The sequence below is a fragment of the Pleurodeles waltl genome, chromosome 3_1 (assembly GCF_031143425.1).
Source record: "Pleurodeles waltl isolate 20211129_DDA chromosome 3_1, aPleWal1.hap1.20221129, whole genome shotgun sequence".
NCBI lineage: Eukaryota > Metazoa > Chordata > Amphibia > Caudata > Salamandridae > Pleurodeles > Pleurodeles waltl.
Window position 1 is genome coordinate 370200838 of NC_090440.1, and position 24532 is coordinate 370225369.

The 24532-nt window shown below is 45.3% G+C and overlaps 1 protein-coding gene across 1 annotated transcript in view; it reads left to right on the top strand.

Moving 5' to 3' along the window:
• Positions 1–9009: 9009 nt before the first annotated feature.
• The window catches only part of LOC138284114 (glycine amidinotransferase, mitochondrial-like), a 179329-nt gene continuing 163806 nt past the window's right edge, over positions 9010–24532 (top strand). The window contains exon 1 of the mRNA XM_069222553.1: positions 9010–9166. Coding sequence (XP_069078654.1) covers positions 9098–9166 — 69 coding nt within the window. The 5' untranslated portion in view covers positions 9010–9097. The remainder of the gene's footprint in view (positions 9167–24532) is intronic.

The window sequence follows — 24532 nt, forward strand, 5'->3', positions numbered from 1 at the left end:
GAAAGTGACATGTTGCTGAAGGATGGGAAATGTATACCACCAGCTGGGTAGAAATCAGTATGCCAAAGGTTGAGTCATACTTCAGATGCTTTTTTGACACTTCCTAACTGTCGCTGCAGATCAACTACCTGTGGAACACCTCAGTGTCAGCAAAAGAGTTAAAAGGCTTGTGAACAATGCCACCTGAAGATTATCCTTGCAGGAAGATAAAGTGACCCTTACTAAGCGTGCCCATGCTTTAGACACTATGAACAGCTTCAGGGGCCTAAAACCTCAAACTTACTTCGACACAGGCTACTCCAGCCACATTAAACACAAGTTCCTGTATCTTCTCTTTGGTGTACAACCCACGCTGAACCAAATGCCGGACTGGCTAAATACAACAGGAGCAGTTGCATGTAGATTGTGTGGCTCTGCCAAAGAGACCATGATACATATAATATGTATTTGCTTGGCAATGTTAACTACATGCAGAAGGATACTGTGGACGGTATTCAAACAAGTGATGGCTCGATCATGCCACCAAGACCTCATAGCAGCATTAAGCCCAGAAAACACCAGTTTAAGCATAATGGTTGTGAAGTTTCTGGCCATTTTTGAGTCCATAATTTAAAAAAACAAATAACAGGGTGTTCCACATAGCTGAGAGCTGGCTAAATGAACACCCAGGAGGACTTTGTTTATCTCTTGAAAAAAGATGTGGGGAAATTGCAACATATGGTCTCTGTTTCCACAAAGATTTCCCTTGAGACGTGGCATTCTTCACTAGTCCACAAGCACCATACTGATGTTTGTAATTAATACATTCTATTCACTATATTCCATCAAAACCCAAGTGGGTAATATCTAACCTTTTAGAAGGACTCCATCTGTCTTTTGAAACAAGACACTGGAGCACTGCAATTTGGAGGTCTGTTTTACAAAGAACCCACTTGCGATGTGTCTCTTTATCTGTCGGCAAGCACACTTTATGCTCTTTACTTATTGTTTTCAATATTTCAAGCCAATACACTTTTACTCATGCACTTTAGTTTGTTGGACTATAAACCATAATTGAACTAAAAGATACATTTTAATCAACACATTAAATGAACCTTTTTGGCATTTTTTTAAACTTAACATGACAAATAAACATGTTTTGTTTCTAATTTCAGCTTATTGTGTGTGTAAAGGTTTTAATTAACCAAACACTAATGACAAATAAATGTGCATTTGAATACGTTTATCCATGGTTGTACTACTATTGCATATTCTTGAATACACCCAGTGTAATATTCACATAATCCTAAAAATGACCTCAAAGCATCTTTACTTTGTGGTCTAGAATCATCCTTAATAGCTTGAACAGGAATCATCATTCCTGTCGCCGACACACACACACACACGTCACCACACATGCACACATCCCCCCATCCATCCATACACTCACAGACACCCCCACGCCCCTTCACTCACGCATGCATTCACATACACACCCATTCCGCATATGCATACATGCACTCAGACACACCCACTCACTCAAATTCATCCATACAGACACCCCCATACATGCGCACATACACACACACACACACACATACAATCACAGACATGCATATATTCAGCACCCCGTCCCCCTTCCGCAAACACACACACGCACCTAAACACACCAAAAAACCCCTCCCCCTTTTGGATGCCCACTTACCTCTTCCGTCGAGGAGGACGCCCTGGAGGGGAGGGGCCCTGGCGGTCTTCCCTCTCTGCAACCACCACACCAGCAGGACACCGCCAAGCTGTATTACGGCTCATAATACGGAGGGCAGAATCATGCTGGTGTGGCGGTGCTGGCGAGGGAACAGCTTCTGCACCGCCGACTGCCAGAACGAATGATGGCTGCTCTTCTGCTCAAAAATGGCGGTGAGCAGCCACCATTGGTAAAATAGCGGTCGAATGGCTGGTTTGGCTTTGGCAGTCAATAGAATTGACCGCCAAAGTCCTAATGAGGGCCTTACATATTTGTAGTAAATCCAGCTGTACACATGGCTAACACCTTTTACTCCAACACCATCCAATAGAAAATAATGGGAGGAGGCACTTAGGAAATAATGTTAAATTAAATTATTTATTATTTAAAATACTTAAAAATATAAATATATATAACTGAATGTTAAAAAAATATAAAAAGATCACAGAAACACCCATTGGTTCATCTCACCTGCAATGGGAGGAAAAGGTAGAACAGCCTACAGTTAAAGTCAACAGATAAATATGTCCAGTGGGTAAATGTGTTTAATACAACTGTTCACTGGTAGGCATTCACCCGGTGGATATTTAGTAACATTCATTGATGCATTGCTTATATAAGTGAATCTGGCACTGTTGTTATACTACAGCATACTGTTTACCGCATTTATCTGTTGACTTTCACTGTATACTGTTTCCTTTCTTTCTCCCGTTGCTGGTGGGGTGAACTGGTGGGTGATTCTGTGCTCCTCTTGCCCTGATAAGTTTGCCACAAAATTCCCCGGCAATGCAACATGTTGCTGTCTCTAGCACACTGGCCACACACAGCATGTAATTATGGTTTCAATCATACACCCAGGGTCTTTATAAATAAAGAACGATAAAGTCCCTTGGACACATATATTTAGTTTGGCGGTCATGAGATCTAGTGAGTGGAGAGCAACACTCTGATACTGAGGTACTGAAACAATAAACTATAGGGGTAGACATAGAAACACACACTAGATTTACCTGCCGTAATGACAACTGATGCAGGGAAAAGCATCTTTGCACACATAGGAATATGCTAATGAGAAGCCTTAGTGGATTTTCCATCCAACCCGCAAATAGTGGTTGCTTAAGTGAGGTGTCTTATACTTTTTTTGACAGCACCCACTGCTACATGGTCTTATGATAATGACACCCCTCTTAATAACCCTATGCTAATTGTAATTTTTTCCCATGCTAAAATAATTGTAGGGAAAAACTGATAGTGAATCTCGTGAGGTGCAGGGGTAAGAGGTTTATTGTTGTTGTCCAAAAATATGCAACCAACCAATCATGCATTTAGCTTATGCTGGTGATTACTCTTTTCACTAACTACAGCTGGCCTACAATGTTAACTGTCAAGGCTTCATAAATTCATATCTGGGAATGGCTTAATCGTAAATCTAAGGAAAACCAAATAATGTATTTTGGTAAGCTTACTAAACACCCAGGTGGCATCCGAGGGGGGTACCAATTAATGCGGTAAAAGGCATATGACTACATGGGGATAACCATCAACAACAAGTTATTTTGGGTGGACTACATGCTTGCGAGAAAACTAAAATCAAATATCATAACCAAATCCATCAGAAGATTCACAAATATTTATGGCGGTAGAGCAACTGACCCTATCAACTCAGCTTTGAACTCTAAGCATATCCTTTCACTTTTATTTGTATCTTTAGTATTCAACCTAGGAAGAGTGTTAGAGCTGAAGAAAATCTGCATTCAAAACATTAGATCCTTACTGAATCTTCATACTGTTGCAGAGCCAATGCAAATACTTTAAAAAGCTTTCTGAAATAAATAAATAAATAAAAAATACAACTTGGATTTAAATTCAATCAACATTAAAAAATGTATACATAAATATAAGTTTCCCTCATTGTATTCGCTAGTAAGCATGTGTAGTTCTTGTTGAAATACAAATACTTTGAGCTAATACTAGTTCTTAGTCCATAGTAAGGCATGACTATATGCTCTTAGTATTAAATCCAGCAATAGAGATGAAATATTTAAGATTGGGGGCGTGGTATGACTGCCGATCCGAATGGCCGCCTGAGCACGGAGTTCCGTGTGCCGGGTGGGATCGGGGGCCTGCGGAGGGGGCTCTGTGCTGGAAGAGAGCTTCCCCCGCTATCCTAAAGATCCCTGGCAACAAGTGGGATCCGAAGAACGGGAAACAAGGCGTCCCGTGACACTCAGCAGCCGCAGCGGTCTCTCATAGTGTTTGGCCGGGCGCGGCCTCGTGAGGCACCCTGCGCCGCGGCCTCGATTTCTACCGGGCGAGAGCACGTCAGCGGTGGAGCGGGAGGTAAGGACTGCCTTCCGCAGACGGCGCGCACCTGTTTTCGCCCATCAAGGGGCATGACGGCTGGGAGAAGCGAGCTGAGGGGTAAATGCCCCCACCCCTTTCTGGCCAATAATTTAAACTAACTTTTGACAGCCTGAGATACGGCCGTAGTGCTAGGACACACCAACGAATACACCCAGTGCAGCATGGCATACTTGGGTCAATTGGCCCTAACAGATATGTATTGAGGGCCTATTCTGATGCTCGGAGGGGGCGCAGTACTGATAAGCGTGCAGGAGGGAGTAGCATCATTCTGCCCCGCCTGGAGTTTCCTCGACGAAAGCTAGTGCCAGCTTTGGGAGCTCAGGTGAGGAACCACTGTTTTCATGGAGTAGCTGGGCCCCTCGGAGAGCGTCTTACAGGGCAAGAACCATTGGTCTGCTTACAATGCCACAGTGACAGGGTCCCCATCAATTGGACCCGCCGGGCCTCCGTAAAGCAGTCGTCCCTCCTCTGCCCTCCACTCCTATGTCCTGGCTTTAGACTGGTGAACGATGTTGGCCCGGCGTTACCAGGGATCTCTTAATCTGAACATTGAAATAGGAATGTGAGGAAAAGTGGGCGCAGCCCGGTGCTCTGAACCTCTCATGCACCAGTGTGATCCGTGCGTCGACCTTATCTCCTATTACCGACTTGCCCTGTCTGTTTGATACCTCCTGTTGACTACACTCACCAGTCTTCCTACTGGCCACATTGCTAACAAAGTGCCCTGCATGCATCTTTACGCGGTACTTCATTTTTGGAAGATCCGAAATGCCAAGCGGGAAATCTTCTGGTAAACACTCCCGCCACTTGCTGTTCTCTGAGGCCCTGGCACAACCTAAAGCCATGGCAACGCAGGGGACCTCTCCAGGTTCTGCGCCATCACCCGCTGCTTCCCCCCCATTGGAGGTGACAGATCGCATACTGCAGGAGATTGCTGCAGTGGGGCGCCGCCTGGAGACAATGGACACCAGAATCTCTGAATTGACTGTAGCCTTCTCCTCCATTCGGGCAGACATAGCTGGCTTTCCAGGGACTGTGCATAAATTGGATCAGCACCTCACGATCATGGAAGATCATGAAGCGGTCTTACCCGGTCAGGAGGCTAAGTTGAGATCCCTGTGAGCAAAGGTCACTGACCTGGAGGATAGGAGTCGAAGAGATAACATACGCCTTTTTGGTATTCCGGAACACAAAGAGGGCTCCGATGTAAAAACTTTCCTCAAAAATCTCTTGCTCGAGCTTACGGGTTTGGAGTACTCGCCGCCATTAGAGTTCCAAAGAGCGCACAGGATCGGTCCTCTCCATAAAGCGACCCCGACAAACCACTGCCTATCATCGTATGCTTCCTGCAGCATGAACAAGCTCACCAGACCATTTTGGCAGCCAAATCCCAAGGTCCATACTCCCTTGAGGGACATGAAATCAGGGTGGCGGCTGATTTCTCCAGACCAACAAATGAAAAGCGGAAAGCATTTCTGGCCCTTTGTCCCCAACTCAGGAATTTGGACATTAAATATGGCCTCTTTGAGCCAGCACGCATGTGGGTCACTCACAATGACAAATCCAGGGATTTCACTGAACCAGCGGACCTCAGCGCCTTCCTGAGCGGCCTGGCTTCTCACCCTATGGACACCACCGCTACGCATTCAGACCTGGACAATCTCATCTACGAGGATCTACCAGCAGCCTCCTCTTCGTTGTCTCAACCACAGCGTCTTGTCTTGCAAAAGAGAGGCAGGATCTACAATCGCTCATCCAAAACTCAGGAGGGTCACGACCACGCCCTCCAAGCGGTGATTGATCATACTTTGGATCAGGGCAGGGATAATTCTCGCTCCCCCTTGAAACCAACTCCTGAGGAACACCCCTGATACTGGACCTAGGGGAGCTCTGAGATCTTCCCACCTCTTACTCAGCAACAAGTTCCCATTCCTGGACAGCTAAGTGCCAAAATAAGCTATTAATGTCATTGTCCTCTTTCTTGGTGGGAGTGGGTCGGGTGGGGGTAAGGGCTTGCTACTTGTCCTCAAGCGTTAACTGTATTTGTTATGATTTAGAGCTACTCCTGGTTGGGCTATCTGGCCATTTCTCTTGTGAATGTCATACTACCCAGAAGATTGGCTATGGCTCATGTCTCGGAGTGACAACGGATGTACCCTCTTACTACTAGAATATTGCATATGTTCTTTGATGCAGCTAGTTGAACGTTTGTTCCTTTTAGTATAGATTTTGTGTATGTATTGATTACACTGCGTATGTCATGTGCTCAACCTTCGGTTGTTGATTGGGGTCATGCAGTCCGACGCTGGCGGCCCCCCTCTTCCCGCCGTCCCACTTATTTCAACCCATTACTCTGACGGAATGCCCGAACAGCACAGTATACCGGCCTTTTGTCCTCCTGCTGGGCCTTCCTAGGATTGTGTTCTCCTTTCTGGGTACTCCCTGGGCCACGTTGCTTCAATTGTCCTTTTTTCTCAACTCTGGGACTTATAGCTTGCCCTCCCCTTGAAGTCTGGGGGCTTAGCCCATTAGTGTTACTGACTTCGGTGTACATGACATGGACTACATGTTTCTTTATTACTATGGCTGGTTATCTTTTTATTACTCCTTGTCTGGATGATCGACCAGAGTGTACTATTCTCTCCTCCTCCCTAGCCTCATTTCTCAAATGTATACCACTCCATGGCTTAATCTGCCGGGGAGGCCCCTTGGAAATCATATTAGTTAATATGTTGATTCCCTTGTCCCCCTCCCGGTTCCCTCCAATGACCGCCCGGCGTGCGGGTCTCCCAGGTTCCGACCCGCAGTTTAACAGGCCTTCTAGTGACGAGATATTTCTCGATCACTGCAGCTACCCCTTCTTCCCTCTTGTAGCTCTGGTTCATTATTTCTTTTCTTTACTTTCTTTTCCCTTCTGTTTCCCATTTTATCTTTCATTCCTCTCTCCTTTCTTCTCTTTTCTCTTTTCCTACTTTTCTGTGATCAAGGGGTTTCCTCCTCATTTCCTGTTTCACCTTATTTAATTGCCCCATTTCAAAACACAAGTTCGTGGAGATCCGCTATATCTAGCTCTTACATATACCCAGTGTCTTGCCGATCGCGAAATCCCCAACTACTTGTAAGACTGCGCTCCTACTCTACTGCATAATGGGATCGACGACCCCGCTCACAGTTCTCTCTTGGAACGTACATGGTATGACTCATTATATCAAGCGTCAGAAGGTCCTCTCTTATCTCCGATAAAAAAGTACTGACATTGCTCTTTTACAGGAAACCCACCTCACCCCATCTGAGTCAGGAAAACTTTGCAGAGATTGGGTGGGCAAGGTGCTTTATAGTGGAGCACCAGCTGTGCATGGCGAGTCGCAGGGTTCTGGGTGGAAATGTGGGGTTGCAATACTTATTCATCAATCTCTTCAGTTTAGGCTTCTTAAGACATGGAACGATCCGGAAGGACGCTACGTCTTGGCCAAGCTTACCCTCGGATCTTCTTCGATTTGTGATGGTTCCATTTACGCTCCCATTGGCTCCAAACATTCTTTTTTCCTCTCTCTTAACAGAACTCTGACAGAGATTGGGGCCTCCCAATACTTGTTGTGCGGGGACTGGAATTTAGTGCAAGATGCCATCTTAGATCGCTCCAGCGGTCTGGATACGGGTAATAATGCGGACCAGGCCCTTTTCCGTGACAATCTGTCAGACCATGGTCTATTGGATCATTGGCGCCTCTGCAACCCAACTGACCGCAAATATACTTTCGTGTCTGCGGTACATGGGACTCAATCCCGGCTAGACTACTTTTTAATTACCCACCGGTTATTACAGTTGGTTCGTGTGTCTGAAATTCTTCTGGCCGCACTGTCTGATCACTCCCCGATTTTGATAGCTTTGGAACTGGGAGTTCTACCATTCTACATAGTGCAAAGATGCAAAGGCTTGGGTAGGATTACAGGGATCTCCTTAAACTTCCACTACTATTACGAACCACTTGATATCTAGGTGCTTTTATTGAAGCCTGGCCTGCTGTAATAATTAGGGTTGGGCCTGACCAGTATAGATATCAGCTTTTAATCTCAAATAACTCCCCACATGCTCTGTATGACTGTTTGGAAGAAAATATAATGTAAGTCTAGTGCTTGTAGGCTGCCACCAGAATTGTCAAAAATTGAGCCCACCATTGGCCCAACTCAACATTCCCTTGGCCCATCCAGATATTAATTCCTGGAACCAAGCCCGCTGGTCTGCACTTTCTGATTAACCATTACACTCATAAGTGCTGGCAGTCTCTTATCAGAAGTATAGACAATAGATTGAACTGCTGGTACTGTCCGGTTCACAATGCTGCTCATAAGCGTTGGTGCTCGCATATGAAACATATTGCACATAAGCATGGCTTCAGATAGCATGTGGACTTATTAAATACAAATTAATACTTCAAACATGATATAATTTAGAGTCAAAGAACTGCTTTGAGGTAGCTTTCTACACGTCCTCTCCAGGCTCTTTCTCCAGACGTGGCTTTTGCGTACAGTAATGCTCCTCCTTGACCAGCAAGTAGACAAAGGCTCATCCCTTCTGACCCATTTTTTCATGCCCACCTTGTGCTTTGCCTAATGTCACTTATGCCCGAGTGTGTTTCTGGGCTCTGTTCCTATATCTTTATCCACCTCGATCTGTGCCACTTCTTCTTTCTCTGTCCCCTATGTTGTCTGCACCCATCATTCTGTTCTTCCCCTGTGCTCCAGTAAAGTGTCACTCATAATGCAGTAAATGTCACGCGTAAGTATGCTGAAAGCATGAAAATGTCACATATGGGCAAACTGAAAACTTAGCAGGTATGCACCTGTTCTGTACTGCTGCCAATGGGGCGGGGCCGCAGAGCTGATATAAAGCCCTTAGTACAACGGATCCCTTTCGCCACATTTGCAGTCAGTCAGTGACAGACACCAAGGACAGCAGGCTCTGCACCAGTCGCGAGAACATTCCTCGTCAGAGCCGGAGAGAGCCACCATGCTGCGAGTGCGATGCGTGCGAGGGGGCAGCAGGGGCGCCGAAGCCGTCCACTACATAGGATCAATGGTGCGTATCTCGAGGCTTGCTAGCCGCTCCATCTGCGGAGGAAAGATAACTTGGTGTTCTTTTATACCTTAAGATTTTTCTGATTTTGGCCAAAAATAATAGATCATTCTAATCGTCCAGTGCCTGCCAGTGGTAGATTTGGAAACACAGTTGCTTCTGTTGCCCTTAACCCCAGATCTCTCGCATCTTAGACTCTGAAACGAGTGTGTTCGAATAGTTTTTCTTGTACCCCGTGGGTTCGACAGTCTTAAAGCTACTCCGGTTTGTCACCGTCTTTCTTTCCCTGATCATGCACTGCAACTAACCTCAGCCTGTTTGTGCGCCAAGAAGCACCTCTTTCCCCAGCCCTAGCTGCTACTAATCTGCTCGAGCACCCCCCGCCCCGGCCACCCCAGCCCCTCGACGCAGCCAGGTTTTCGCTTCTCTGTAAATCCGTCCCGCTGTCTCTACCTGCACTGTTAGGCGAGCCTGTTGCTGTTCTGCAGCTTCTGTTCAAACATTCGAGGATGCGTATCCACTAAAAAACATGTCTGTAAGGCCACTAGGCGAATCTTGTCTAAGCAAGGGAAGACTGTCTTTTTAGACAGCGCATATATCCTGGGTGCCATTTCTACAGATTTACTGTGTGCACGTAATAAATGCCCTCAACGTAATGTTACGCTTTGCTGTTTCTCTCTGGTGGCACACCAACCGTAGTACATCTCAGTACATCTCAGTGAATTTGTGTGTTGTACACCGTTCTGGACTTGGAGAAGTAAATACTTTGTTTTTAGGGTCGCTTGTGAGACACTGGTATAGTAACCTGCTTGGACTCCGCATACCATTTGTTGGCTCGCGTGTCACTGTGCTTTATAGCCTGGTTTTTAGGGTCGAGCTTGCGAGTGCATGAGCCAGTGCATGCGTCTCGCTAGCAAGACTCTGTTGAGTACAGTAAATGGCTTGGAGCCCACCTGTCGTATACCATTCGCTGACTTGCGTGGCGCTCTGCTTTACAGCCTTGTAATTTGTCACTGCACACATGACATAATTTCCAAACAAAAGGCAAGTGCCCGGCAAGACAAAATTGTGCTGTTCTCAGAATATGAGGATTATTTTGTTCTAAATATTGCAAAGCAACATCATTTATTGTGTGTAATTTCTGAAATGATGCTTTAACAAATAATCGTGCGGTACACCCCAATCCACCCCACTCTAATCTGCCCCACTGCAATCCACTTCACCCCACACCAATCCAATCTACTCCTAACCACCAAACTCCAATCCTGTCAACCCACCCCAATCTAATCTGCCCCGCTCCAGTGTGCCCCACTCCAATCCAAAACATTCTACACTACTCCAAAACAATCTGCCCCACTCCAATCCAAAACTGTCTGCCCCACTCTAATCCAAAGCAATATGCAACACTCCCATCTGCCCCAATGGAGTCTGCCCCATTCTAAACCAAAACAATCTTCCCCACTCCAATTCAAAACAATCTGCCCCACTCCAATCTGCCCAATCCAAAACAATCTGCCTCACTGCAATCTTATGCACTCCAGTCCGAAACAATATGTCCCATTCCATTCTGCCCCACTCCAATCCAAAACAATCTGCCCCACTCCAATTCAAAACAGTCTTTCCCACTCCAATCCGCCTCACTCCAAAGTGACCCACTTTAATTCAAAACAATCCACCCCACTCCTATCTGCCCCACTCCAATCTGCCCCACTCCAATCCAAAACAATCTGTTCCACTCCTATCCGCCTCACTCCAATCTGCCTCACTCCAATCCAAAACAATCTTCCCCACTCCAATTTGCCCCATTGCAGTCTGCCCCACTCAAATTTACCCCACTCCAATCTATCCCACTCCAATCCAGAACAATAAGCCCCACTCCAATCCATCCCATCCCACACCATTTCAATCCACTCCAATCCAACCCAGTCCAATCTACCACACTTCAATACATACAATCCACCTCACCCCAATCCAATCCAATCCACCACACCCCAATCCACCTCACTCAATCCAATCCAATCCACCCCACTCCACTCCAATTCACCCCACCCTACTACAGTCCACCTCACCCACCCCAATCCAATCCCCCACCCCTATACAATCCACCATACCCAATCTAATCCACCACAATCCAATCCTCCATAATCAATCCAATCCCCCACACTAAATCCAATTCACCCCACCCTAGGCCACCCACCTCAATTTAATCCACCCCACTCAAGCCAGTCCTCCACACTCAGTACAATCCACTTCCTTCAATTCAGTCCACCTCACACCAATCTGATCCACCTCGATCTGATCATCCCCACTCCAGTCCACCCCAGTCCACCCCACTCTAATCCAATTTGCCCCACACCACTGCAACCCAATCCACCCTTCCAGTCCACCCCACCCCATTTCAATCCACTCCACCCCACTCTAATCCACCTCACTCTATTCCAATCCAGCCCACCCTACCCCAATGCAATCCACTCCATTCCATCCCAGTTCAGCCCACCCCACTCCAATCCAATCCACCACACACCAATCCAATCCATCCATATCAGATCCACCCCACTACAATCCACCCCTTCCCAATCTAACTCACCCCACCCATCCCAGTTCACTCCACCCCACTCCAATCCAATCCATCCACCCCACTCACAATCCAATCCATCCACCCCACTACAATCCACCTCACTCCAGTCCAGTCTACCCCACTCCAATCCAGTGAATCCAATCCACCCACTCTAGTTCAACTGAATCCACCCCTCTCCGCCCCAGTCCAATCTGCCCCCCTCCAATCCACTCCAGCCCTATCACTCCAATCCAAACCACCCACTCCAATCCAATCTAACTCACCCCATTTGAATTCACCCCAATCCAATCCACCTCATCTCATTTTAGTTCACCCCACTCCAATCCAATCCTCCCCACTCCACTCAATTCACCCCACTCTACCCCAATCAAATCCACCCCACTCTACTCCAATCCAGTCCACCCCACTACTTCAATCTGCTCCAACCAACTCCACCCTATTCCACCCCATTGCACTCCACAACACACTACCACTGAATCACTGAATTCTACTCCCCTCCACTCAACTACTCTCCCTACTCCACTCTACAACACTCCAACAAAACCACGCTATGACCCCACCCCCTCCCCCACTTCACTTTGACTCTCCACACCACTAACTTTTACCTATGCTCGACAGAGGCCACAACGGTGTACACTATTGTAAAACTCACTGCCAAAGCCAATAGTTCTTGTATAGGTGAGACCTATTGGCTTTGCAATGCTTGTTTAAATATGACATGCATGTTGTGCAAGTCAGAAGCACAAGGCGCCTCTTCCCTTAAGGTTCAGACTGAGCCTCACACGTGTGTGTGTGTGCAGGGGTGGGAGGGGAGGTGCTGGTTTCTTGCAATGCCTTGGTGCTGCTGGCAGCTGCATTGTGGGTGGATGGAATCTGTCAGGACCCCTAACAAAATTTTTTCCAAGGCAACTGGTTTTGGGTTGGGAATTGTCGTGGCTTACATGTCTACATGCAGCAGCAGTGCCGGTTTTAGAACCTGCTGAAACTGTCTCGAGCTCTGTCTGTGTTCAACCCCTCCCTCCGCCAAAGAAATTTAGGGGATGGGTCGGGCCCTGTGTCATCTCTTTTTTCTGAGATCGCAAAATGCTCTGCAGATTCCTTCATGTGCAGGATAGATATTCTACCAAATGGATGAATGTTGCAAGCTGAAATATATGTAACCAGCAGCCAATTCAAGTGGCAAATAAGTAAATGTCAATTGTAGCTGTTTATACTGGAGTTAGTGAGTTTCCAAGCGCTTTTAGATTTTAGCAGATTTATTTATTTAATTTATCAATTGCTAGACTACTCTATGAGGCCAAAACACTTGAAGGCCGGCCACTGCCAGATGTGGCCTTGCCACAGAGACTGGTGAATGACACACAGAGGCATACTGAGTGTTGTACACTTACCCACTCTGTTTGCCAGGACGTAATACAGGCCCCCTGCAGCCCCTGCGGTGTGGTGGGGGTGGGGGTAACCACCAGGGGCATTTCGGTCCTTCATGGGGTCCCATTCAACCCAAGACCAATGATTATCTGTGAGATATTTATGGTGGTGGTGGTGGGGTATCATTTTGTGTTACGCCACTGCTATTTTCCCTGATGTATGATTGGAAGACTGCACATGTACCCATCTACTTAGTAGGCCACTTGTGACGAATGGCTCACCAGTGGCTCAGGTTTTCCTCTATAAAGCAGCAGGGCCTTTATTACCTCGGCTTTGCCTTACTGCTAGGTTTAGAGCGCGGGATCAAATGAGAGGTTTAGATGCATGTTACAGTGGCAGTAAGGAGCATTCAGAGGGCCGGCCAAAGACCAGGGGCGGCTGGTGTTCAAGGGCTAAGGGGCTGCGCCCCTGGCCTTTTCTGGCCTCTCTAGTGAAGCATATATTTAATTACATGATGAAAGTAAAACATTTTCTGCACAACATTTTCCGAGTGAAAGTTGTGCACTTTGAAAAGCCCCACTGCGCCTGCGTCAGTATGTGGCTGAAAGCTGCACAGTAGGGCTGACAGGGCGTGCCCACGCAAAGCCCTTACATTTTCTCAGAACGCAGTGACGTCCTGGCTTATCTCCTCCTCCACCAGAAGACCTGATAGTAAACAGCCTGGAGCTTTTTTGTTCAGCCCTGGTTTCTGAAAACTTCATGTCACTCCGATATTATTATCCACCCTTTCCTATTTACTCAAATGGTGGGGTGTGATCCAAAGGGTCTAAGTACCAGAGGTCACATTATATTAAAAGAATGTGGCATTGCGCAAAGAAAATCCCCTTTTCCTGCATTACAAGCAGTCTGTGGCAGAGAAATGGAATAAATACAATAAATAACTCCATCCATGGCTCTCTGGCAGACAGGAGTGTGACCTGAAGACCTCAAGTCATAAATATGCCAAAGACAACCCTGCACAGAAGTAAGTTGGAGCTCTATCTTTTTTACAGACAATAAGAAAAAAATCGGTTCTCTCAGCTCTCCTCTCCTTTCACTGCCTCTGTAGGTGATTTCGTCTCTCAAAGGCAGTAATGGTTCCAGTAATTTATCATGGCTAGTTATGCTCGTTTTATTTCTTCTGCAGACTAATGACGTGATATGTCATATTAAACATGTAATCCGCAGCTCAAATAAATGTGTACCTTTTATCACTGAAACTTCTTCATCCCAACTGTCTAACATTCACTGACATAGAGACCACTTTTTCCCCCATTCCTCACGCAGTAAAAGTGGATGCAAGCATGAGTAACTTGGAGTCTTGTCTTGGGTAGTGGTCAGTGTTATAATACTAATCTTATGTTATCTTTATGGTACTGAGACCCCTTGCCACACTAACCTCTCCCACTGTGATGCCCCAGGCCCTGGCTGCAAATCGCTGGCTCCTTTAGAAGTGGAGGTGCTGCATTTGTTCCCTCATGAAATTGATCCAAAAGACGAGCATGGTTCTTGTTCCCTTGCAAAATTGATCCAAATATTGGATTCAAGCACAAAGGGAGAAATATGTGCTTACAGTAAAGGCATTTATTTGCTGTATGGCCTTAAAACTGTCCCTATCATCATGCCCTTAGCATTAATGCCAAAAACATGAATTGATATGCAAACAATGAATATTAAAAAGTGATTTAGTTACTTTTATTTCACATGTTTTAATTAATGTTGCTTTCACCAAGAGAGTTAGCTGTTTCATCATGATCTGTTTCTGTCTTGCCTAGTGCACACTTTGATTCGTGCCAGGTGTTTATGAGGGGCTTTCATTGAGAGGGCTGGTGCTGAGGCTGAAGATGAAGCAAAGTGCCTGTCAGTGTGTTGGTGTCTTCACAAAGCACACAGAACATTGATCACGTTTTCCAGTTACATTTGACATTTAGGGCCAGATGTATCATGAAGGCCTTTTGCGATTCGGAAATATCGATTTTTAAGAAATCGCTATTTCCGACTCACAAAATGGCATGTATCACATTTGCGAATCGTTGATAGCGATTTCTTAAAAATCGCAAATGCTATTACCGAATCGCAAATTGCGATACCGGCCCCATTCGCACCAATGGGCCTGTTGGCCCATATCTGCGAATTTTTTGCATTTCCAAAATTGCGATTTCTTAACCAGAAATCGCAATTTTGGAAATGCAAAACCCCAGGGTGCTGGGGGCCTTAGGCCCCCTCTGCTGCACCCCAAAATTATTTTTTGGGACATGTAAGGTGCACACATGCCAAAAGGGCATGTGTGCTTTACATGTACATTTTAAAAATGCATTTAAAATGCATTTTAAAATTTTGCACATGGTTACCACCAGGTTTAGCCTGGTGGTAAATAGCGATTCCTAAATGCCCAAATCGCATTTAGGAATTGTTTCATACATGTGCTAAGAAATCGCAAATAAGGAATCCTTATTTGCAATTTCTTATTTAGAGAGTCGCAATTTGCGACTCTCTAAACAGAGTCTCAATTTTAAGGAATCGCTATTTTAGCGATTCCTTAAAAGTGCGTTCAGAATGTCTTCCTTACATTCTGAACTGTCTTTTTGCATTCGCAAACGGACATTGGCACCGTTTGTGAATGCAAAAAACCTTGATCCATCTGGCCCTTAGTGTAAATGTGAGTGAAGAGGATACACAGAGGTCATAATATTTAGAAGGCAAAAGCAAAAGGAAATAAAGTGCTTATATGTGAATGAGTGCAATGTATGTTTGGGGTGGTAAAATGAGGGAGATGCAGGGAGTGCATTCAGGGGAGAGTGAAAAGAGGGTGCTGAAGAGGAGAGAGGAGGTTGAAAATGTGCAGATGGATGAGATGTGACGAGAAATAGGGCAAATATATCTAACATTAAAGAACAAATAACTGAAGGCCCTACTCCTTCCGCAGGCCTCAACAATAATTAATTCATAGTCTCACAATTTCAGAATTGAAACATTTTCAATGTTAATTATTTATAACTAATCATTGTTGTTACTCATTTATCTTCCACAGCTAACAACCAGTGATAAAGCCAACTGTACTGGCAGGCTTTACGTGATGTCAATTGTTGTGTTATATTTCTGGATGCAATAACATCTCATTTTGCATTTTTCCTTTTAGAGAGCCCCCACTTTTTTCATCCCACTTAAAGGCCTGTCTGCACATATTTCTGTATGACTGGTTGCATCCAGCAGTTGTGTGTGCTTCCTGATGCCTGGTTGGAACATATTCTTCCAAAGTTGATGCCGCATGGAGTGCAAGACAGTGGGTTAACACACATTTTAAAGCGCCTGAAGTTGTTGCATTGTACAATTCGCACATTAAAGTAAAGGGTGAACGTATTAATGCAGTAAGATATGTGTTTAATATTTCAAGACTATACATTCCCACTGCTTTATAAACCTTGCTTTCTCACTAAATTTATTTCCTTTCAAATGGACCATTTGCCAATCTTTTTTCTATTTTTTCTTGGGTGGAGGAACCCACCCTGGACCCCACGTTTGTCCACTGAGCTTGCTCGCTACATAAAAGTCGTACCCAGACTATTACGTCCGACCACTTTCAAATGTCACCAGCCGCCACTGACAAAGACCCCTCCCCTCAAAAAAAACCAAGCATTGGCAAAGCCTATAGGGTCCCTGCAATGCAAGAGCTACTGGCTTTGTCAACGACACTGTTAATGTGTTTTAGCCATGTTGTGTAGTAACACGGCTGTTGTTGAGCATGGCTGAAAGTTATGAAAAAAAGCAGTATGAGGGAGGCAGCGCTGGCTGCGTCATAGCTCTTTTTTAGGTTGAGCATTTTCCAATGTCTTGGAATGTATGTGGGCTTTTAACCATGCCCACCTCACACCCATCACTTTCACTCGTTCGTGGGCTTGCCTTTCAAACATCCTTTGTTATCATTGGCAAATGCTATATGTTTGTCCCCCCTTGGGGCGGTTTTGTTACTGCTTTGGGGACCGACCCTGTTACATGGATAATTGCACTTTTGCCGATATGTTTGACGGCGAGTGAACTTCCTTTTGTGTGTCTCTTTCGCGCTCACACTCATGGCAGCCGTGGAGCTTTAAATCTGATCGCTTATGTCAACTGTTTTGCTTTTCATTTTCGATGTATGTAGCAAGAAAAGTCCAGTTAGGAATTTATAACGCTAATAGCTCTAACTCAAGGAAACGCAAGACCCATTGCATTGCAAATGCTTGTGTTTTTATTTTAGTGCTGTTCCTTCCACACCAATTAGTGTTGAGTCAGCATCCTGTTCCAGTCCCAGGCCAGGGCGTGTTGGCAGCGCTTTCCCCCTGGCAGGTCCACGTTTCACACTCGGTGCCAGAGATTTGATTATAGTACGCATCCACTGTGGATGGAGGAGCTGCGCTGACTTCCTGGGCTTTGAGATTTCTCTTACTTTCCTTCATCCAAATGCTGACAGACTTTTGCAAATGGAGAAAGGGAGATTAAGAACAAAAGGCCTGCCCTCTCATTGAAACAGCAGCGGAAATGCACCCGCTGCCTTGAACTGTGCGGGTTACTGCTTACTTCTACCCTGGAAGCCCAGTAAAAACACAGAGGTTATTCAGCAAAAACACAGAGTTATTCCCACCGTGGTTGTAAATTGTGGTGGAGACATACAGAATAAGTGACTGGTAGCTTCCTTACAGTGAGGTATTGCCTATGTCTTACGCTAGAACATGAACACTGCCTACACCAGGTGTTGATGTTAGTGTTGCTGTTTGTAGCACCCATTTCTAAATTAAGGACACTTTCCTATTTATTGCAGCAGTGATACATTCAGAGAACCCACAACTTATTGGCCACAGAAGTTAAAGTACCAGACATAAACATGTCAGTATACAAAGCGTGGATCAAGCTTACCATGTTGAATTTGGTTTTGCATGCATTTCCAGAGCTTCAAAAAATCATGATTCTTACTGCTTGTAGCTTGTTTAATATAGAATTTATTTTTCTAACTGAAACGTTTCTTTGCCTGACATTTGAAAAACTGTGAAACCTAGTCATTTGGACCACTCTTAACAAAGTGATGGCCTCATGCTTGTGTAGGCTTTCACTGCTAGAAGCCCTTCAGATTCTTTGTATATGGAGGTGGGCTAGAATGGAGTATGCTCAGGCAGCACACATGGTTTTTGCAGCATGAAGCTTTTCTAGATGTATATGTTGTGCATCCAGTGCTTAATTTGTGTTTGTTGTTTCCGGTGCGGAGCACCAGCACTTATTTTTTGAGGGCCGGAACTTATTTTTCTGCCATAAGCATTTACTGCGAGCAAAAGACACATATGGGAAAGATGGAGGAAGAGAAAAACGATAACACGTCACAAGGGAGAAAGCAGAAACCTGCAGGAGTGAGCTGAAGGGTCAGGGAGTGGCTGTAAATGGAGATGGCATCAGGGTTACACTGCCTCACTAACCTGTGCTCGCATATTTAATTGTAGCAGCAGCGTGTTTAAGTGGAGGGCTTTGGGCATCGGCACGTTTTATCGCACATTTAATTGAAGCAGCAGCGTGTTTAAGAGGAGGGCTTTGGGCATCGGCACGTTTTTATTTACAAATTAAGCACTGTGTGCATCATTGCATCATCCGATGGGTGGGTCCACAAGTCTGCCTTTAATTGCAAAGATTTTCCTTTGGACAACGACATAGGCACACTCAGGATTACTCAATGTGACTTCATGCTGCCAGGGCCCCAATATTCTCCTGGGGGCTGTCACAATGTTCACTTGTGGTAAGAACGTCAAGGTTGTGGTGGTACAGCATTCCCTATCTGGTTTCATTAAAGTGAGTCAGAGTAGTGCACTTATCGTCATGTTCCCAGAATGTAAAGGTTTAAAATGCACACAGAAGTGAGAAGTTTTTCTTCTGGAATCGTTTTGCCTGCATACGTCTTTGTGGGGAAAGCACTTTGCCATCCTACTGGGCATTCACATTATTTTGTTCAGGTTCTGCCTAGCGTTTTGATTGCCGAGCTCTGGTTAGCTATTTGCTTGTTCAGTTTTCTAACCAGACCTTCTTGGCATTAAATGCGACATCTAGGATCCATGCTCACTAAACTTGTTATCTTTTATTCGGTCTGCCTTTTGTCTGTCCCTATTGTAGCGGGATCTCGTTTGCTCATGTTAGAGCTATTTGCATTGTAAACTCCTAACCGGACTTTTCTTGCCACATAAACTAATAATGAAAAGTAAAACAGTTTCACATATGCGAGACGATGGTTGCCATGACTGTGAAGGAGACACAGAAAAGGAAACAGAAGTTCGATCGCAGTGAAACCTATCCGCAAAAGGGCAATAATCCGTGGTACCGGCAAATGTGCAATTATCCATGTAACCAGCAAAAGTGCAACTATCCATGTAACGGGGTCGATGTCATACAAAGTGATCGACTTCTGCCCCGAGAAATCGCGCTGCACAGGAAATGAAAAGATAAAGTAGTCCAGAAACCAGCAGAAAACACAGAGCCTTGTATGTTTTCAGTAGTTTACCGGTGCGCTCAAGGAGGGCTAAACACTGGAAAAGGCATGATGTATGCATGCCTTACACAAATAGAATCAATTGATTTTTTAAAAGCAAGCCCACGAACTAATGAAAGTGATGGGTGTGACATGGGCGTGGTTAGAAGCCCACATAGGGATTACAACATGGTCCAGAGCGCTTGCGCGTGCTCAACCCTAAAAAACTAACTAAGAGTGGCAACTGCAATATTTGGCTTCAGTGCTTGCAAACGTTATGAATAAAACCAGCTTCTTATCAACACTAAACTCTTCTTTCATATGTAATATTGTCAGGACTAGCCTTTTGAGAAGTCATATTTTCAAGTCCATCTATATGCCAGAGAGGGTATTAGAGGAATAACTCCTGCCATGTTTCATTAAACAAACCCTAATTTAACCATTTCCTGTACATAATTGAGACACCACTGGACGGTATGGTAACTCACCACTTACAACCTTGGCAAATGATTCCCAAATGTTGGCCTGCAGTCAGATTCATGAACACCATCCAGAGCACCCAAGTATGCAAAAATACGCACATTTGTTTTTTTTTTTAACAGAAAACTGAAATCCATCCAGGCACACGTGGAGTGCTCTGGGAGCCTTTTCAGTGGACAAAGGCTGGGTACGGTCCAGCGTTTCCCAGTTTATGAACACAGTAGCTTCATATGCTGTTCATCTGCTACGACGGACACAGCACCAAACCCCCCACCCCTCATTGTGAGCTGAATTTAGAAAGCCAGAGGGGTGAAAGGCACTGTCTAGAGCCGAGACCTGAAAATGAAACCATGAAGACTATCCACTAAAGATAGTGAACTTCGACACCTCTCTGAGCTTAGCTCAGAGTCCACTCTTTTAAAACACGGGTGCTGCCTAGCATTGAAATGCAATCTTGCAGGATTTCTTTTTAAAATGAAATGGCCAAAAACTAAAGCAATCATGCCAATAAAAAAGTCTTGAGACAGTCCTCATACAAAAGTGCAGCTGTCTGTTCTCAGCTTTTGTTCCAGCAAAATTGAAAATGTGACAAGCAAAAACACACAACAGTTTTTTTTTATGCAATAGCATTTCCTGTGCTGCACTTCATCATCTGGTAACAGAAGACCGATTCCTTCTGTAGGCACATGTTTTCTTCCATTAAACTCGACTTTATAAACCAACCATCAGCTCAACATCGCGCACCACAATGCAAACCTCGCACATTCGAATAGCATAAGCGCTTCATTACAGGTGGGCTGTAGAGAAGTGAGTCAGCGAGGCAGAAATGTTTACAGAAGCTAGTGCCTGGGAGGGGGGGTAGAGGAGGTGCTATGCCTTCGCGCTACATGTTCTTCCCCCACTGAAAGTCTCCGATCGCTCAGGCTAGGTGCTCACAGCAGCATGCAGCCTGAGTGTACTGTAAAATGCACGGTTGCCCCATAATGAGGCAGTGTGTGTGTCTGCCCTCCCTCTCCCTAGAAGATAAATTCCTGCTATGAAAGGAGGGTGTCTTTCTGAGGGAATCAGCAATGAAAAATATGCAGACGCAGCTCCTCCGTATGGGTGGAGGAGCATTGCCCCCCGCCAACAGCAACCGCTGCAAATCCTTTTACATGGAAAGAATAATTTCTTATTGTGCCCGTGCCCCACGCGCCCCCTACCCCACCTGGCCCCAGCCACGCGAACTGCTCCTGAAAATATGCTAAATGTTTTTGCTGATGCCGCTAAAGATTTTGGTGCAGTGCTTTCCTCCCTGCCAGCTCCAAGCCCCAGGAGACATGAGAGCTCTTGTAGCTGACCCACATGTCGGGAGCCGGCGGAACAATGGCCACCTTTGACATCCCAGCGCTCATGAATTCTTTCCAGCACAAGCAGCGCTCACTAAAACACTGCAGACTCTGCCCAGGTAGGAGGTCACCTGGGGCGGTCCTCAACCGCATGCTAGAATAAAACCCTTATTCCAACCACTGTCTTCACATTCGCGACAATAGCACGAGGTGAGGAAGCAAAAACAACTAGGCTTGTTCAAATCCAAAACTCAACTCCACTCAGCTGCAGCTCGAAAGCCTACATTTTTCTGCTCAGGTGTTTGAAGAGCATGTGAAAACACGAGCGCTCCTGCTGAGGGCTCCTCAGCCAAGAAAAAATAAGTCCCCACAATGGTCATAAAAATCATCGCAGAGGAGGGAGAGTGTACTTAATCCCTGCTCTCTGGGAGTGATAAACAGAGGAAGAGGCATGACCTATACATGCCCTTGACAAATAGGGACACCTAAAAATGGAGCGACAATGGGCCCAGGTAAAGGGAGGCCTATGGGCGGGGCTGTAAGCCCAGAAGTGGCTACAGCATGTCTGAGTTCAAGACAGCGCATGCGCGCCGTCTAGAGCCGAGACCCTGAAAACAGGAGCAACTTGGACTTTTTGGGCTTGTGACTTCCTGTAACAGAAAAACATAAATGTGCTGGTGTTGGCAGCATCAATTTGACCTGGCAGCTAGTCCACTGTAATGCTGGCCTCCCGCTGAACAGCGGAATTACTTTAAGCTCTTTTCATCACACTTGAGTTTGTCACAGAACAATTAAAGTGTACCAAACTAGTCCCCAAGATCAGGAAATGTTCTTGTCAGTACAACTTAAACATTTTCTAAATTTATGGATGAAAAAACATCACTGCCAAAAATGTATATGACATATATAACACCTTTAAGCCCATCTGGCTTTTAACCTAAGAGCAATTCTCATTCCAGGACTTGTACTTTCAAATTTACCATTTTGAGTATGGGTCCCTAAAACTCAGCACACAAACCCAGTTTTGTCAGCAGCTACAAACATTTCTTCACCAAAAAAATATTTAGTAAAACCATTAGGTTCATATAATGTATCATAAACACAGTATATAAATGTTTCAACACTATTGGAAATGGCCCTTTTTGCAGGGCTACCCCAAACTTCCTCCTCCTCTTTTTCTGACCTTCTGTTTGTTGGCTTTAGGAGTCTGAGCACTTTACCACTGTTACCCAGTGGTAAAGTGCAAGTGCTTTCTCCCTTAAACATGATGACATTGTTGTATACCTGTTTGACATATGTTATTTACACGTAAGTCCCTTGTAAAGTAGTCTACTATATAACCAGGGCCTGTACTTCAAATGCTACTGGTAGGCATGCAGCACTGATTGTGCCACCCACATAAGTAGCCCTTCAATCCTGTCTCACGTCAGCCTTTGCGAGGCCTGCATATGCAGTTTACTGCCACTTTGACTTGGTATTTAAAACTTCTTGCCAAGCCTTAAACTCCCCTTTTTATTACATATGCCATCCCTAAGTTAAGCTCTAATTAACCCTAAGGTTATGGTGCTATGTATGTAAAAGGCAGGACATGTGCACTTATGTTTTACATGTCCTAGTAGTGACAAGGAACCTATTTCGCCTTTCACTACTGTGAGGCCTACTCCTCATATAAGCTTGCATTGGGAAATTCCTTAATATACTTTTAAGCTGTAATTCCAGATCAGAAAGGAGTAGCTTTGTAGTGATTCATATTTTTGGAATGGTAATGATAAGTCCTCTTTACTGGTGAAGTCGGATTTAACATTACTATTTTTAAAATGCCACTTTTAGAAAGTGGCCATTTCTCTGCACTTACTGCACTGTGTGCCTGACAGCCTATCTCCAGTACACATCTGGATTGAGCTGGGTGAGAGTTACATTTGTGCATTCCCTCTAGACATCCACAACACAGGACACTCAACTGCATCTGCATTCATTTGCATACCGATGGGTCTTCCTGGGCAGGAAGGACACTTTAGAGGGTAGTGCCCTGTCCCCACACAAAGGGCTGATTTACCCCCTATAGCTACACTAGCAGACAGTACTGGGTTGACAGGGATCCCTGTGTACTTCAGACACTGCTTAAAGGACTCAACTGGACTCCTTTTCTGGAAGGACTGCTTTTCTGCTTGTAGCCCTGCTGCCTGCTGCTGCCTGACTCTGCAGGAAGGAGAGTTGGACTCTGCCTTCCCTCTAAAGTTATCTCCAAGGGCTTGTTGGATTGCCCCCTGTTCCCGAAGTCTCAGGGCCATCAAAGACTTTGTTTCCGTTTTTAATACACTCTTGTGAAGTCTGTTCTGTGAGAATCAGCGCTACGCTTTGCACAAGAAAAGAACTTTGTGTTGCGAAAACCAGCGCTTCCATCTCTAAATGATAAGTGCTTCATCCCAGCAAAGGATCCGCGTTTCTGTGCGAATCTATGGCAGAGTCCTGACTAGTGGCAGCATGTCAGCCCAGATGGCCACCTTTCTGTGGCCAAGCAATGCCAGGGTAACGTCGTGTCCCAACTACAGCTCCATCTGCAGGAAGTTATAACACCCACTCACTGCAACCAGCACCGCATGAACATGGCTTAACTCGGCTCAGCGTGGCTCCAGGGAGGAGACCACAACATCAGTCGCTCCGTACTTGAGGCTGTCCATACCAGTAGCTCATCTGCAGCTCGCTGCTTCACACAAGAACAAGGTACTGTGAATCCTGGGGACCGGGGGGAGGTGTGGGGCTCTGCTGCTGAGCTGCACAATATCCTGGGCAACTGAGTTTACTTAGTGCATGCTGGTACACATACCTTTTAAAGATTTTAGGAGCACTGCTTTCCCACTCCGATGCCCAGAATGTTTCTTATAGATCCCCAAATCGGACCATTATAATTGCCCTACAATTATTGTAGGGAACCTAATACAAGCAATTGTGTTTTACTCACAGTATAAAGAGCCTATAACGTGAAAAGTACTCAATGGATTTATGTCGTTTTGGTCTTATTTTGCTCAGAAAAATATTCTCTATTTTTCTAAACCTGTATGGAGTCTTTTTATGGTGCTTTCATTGTTTTACTG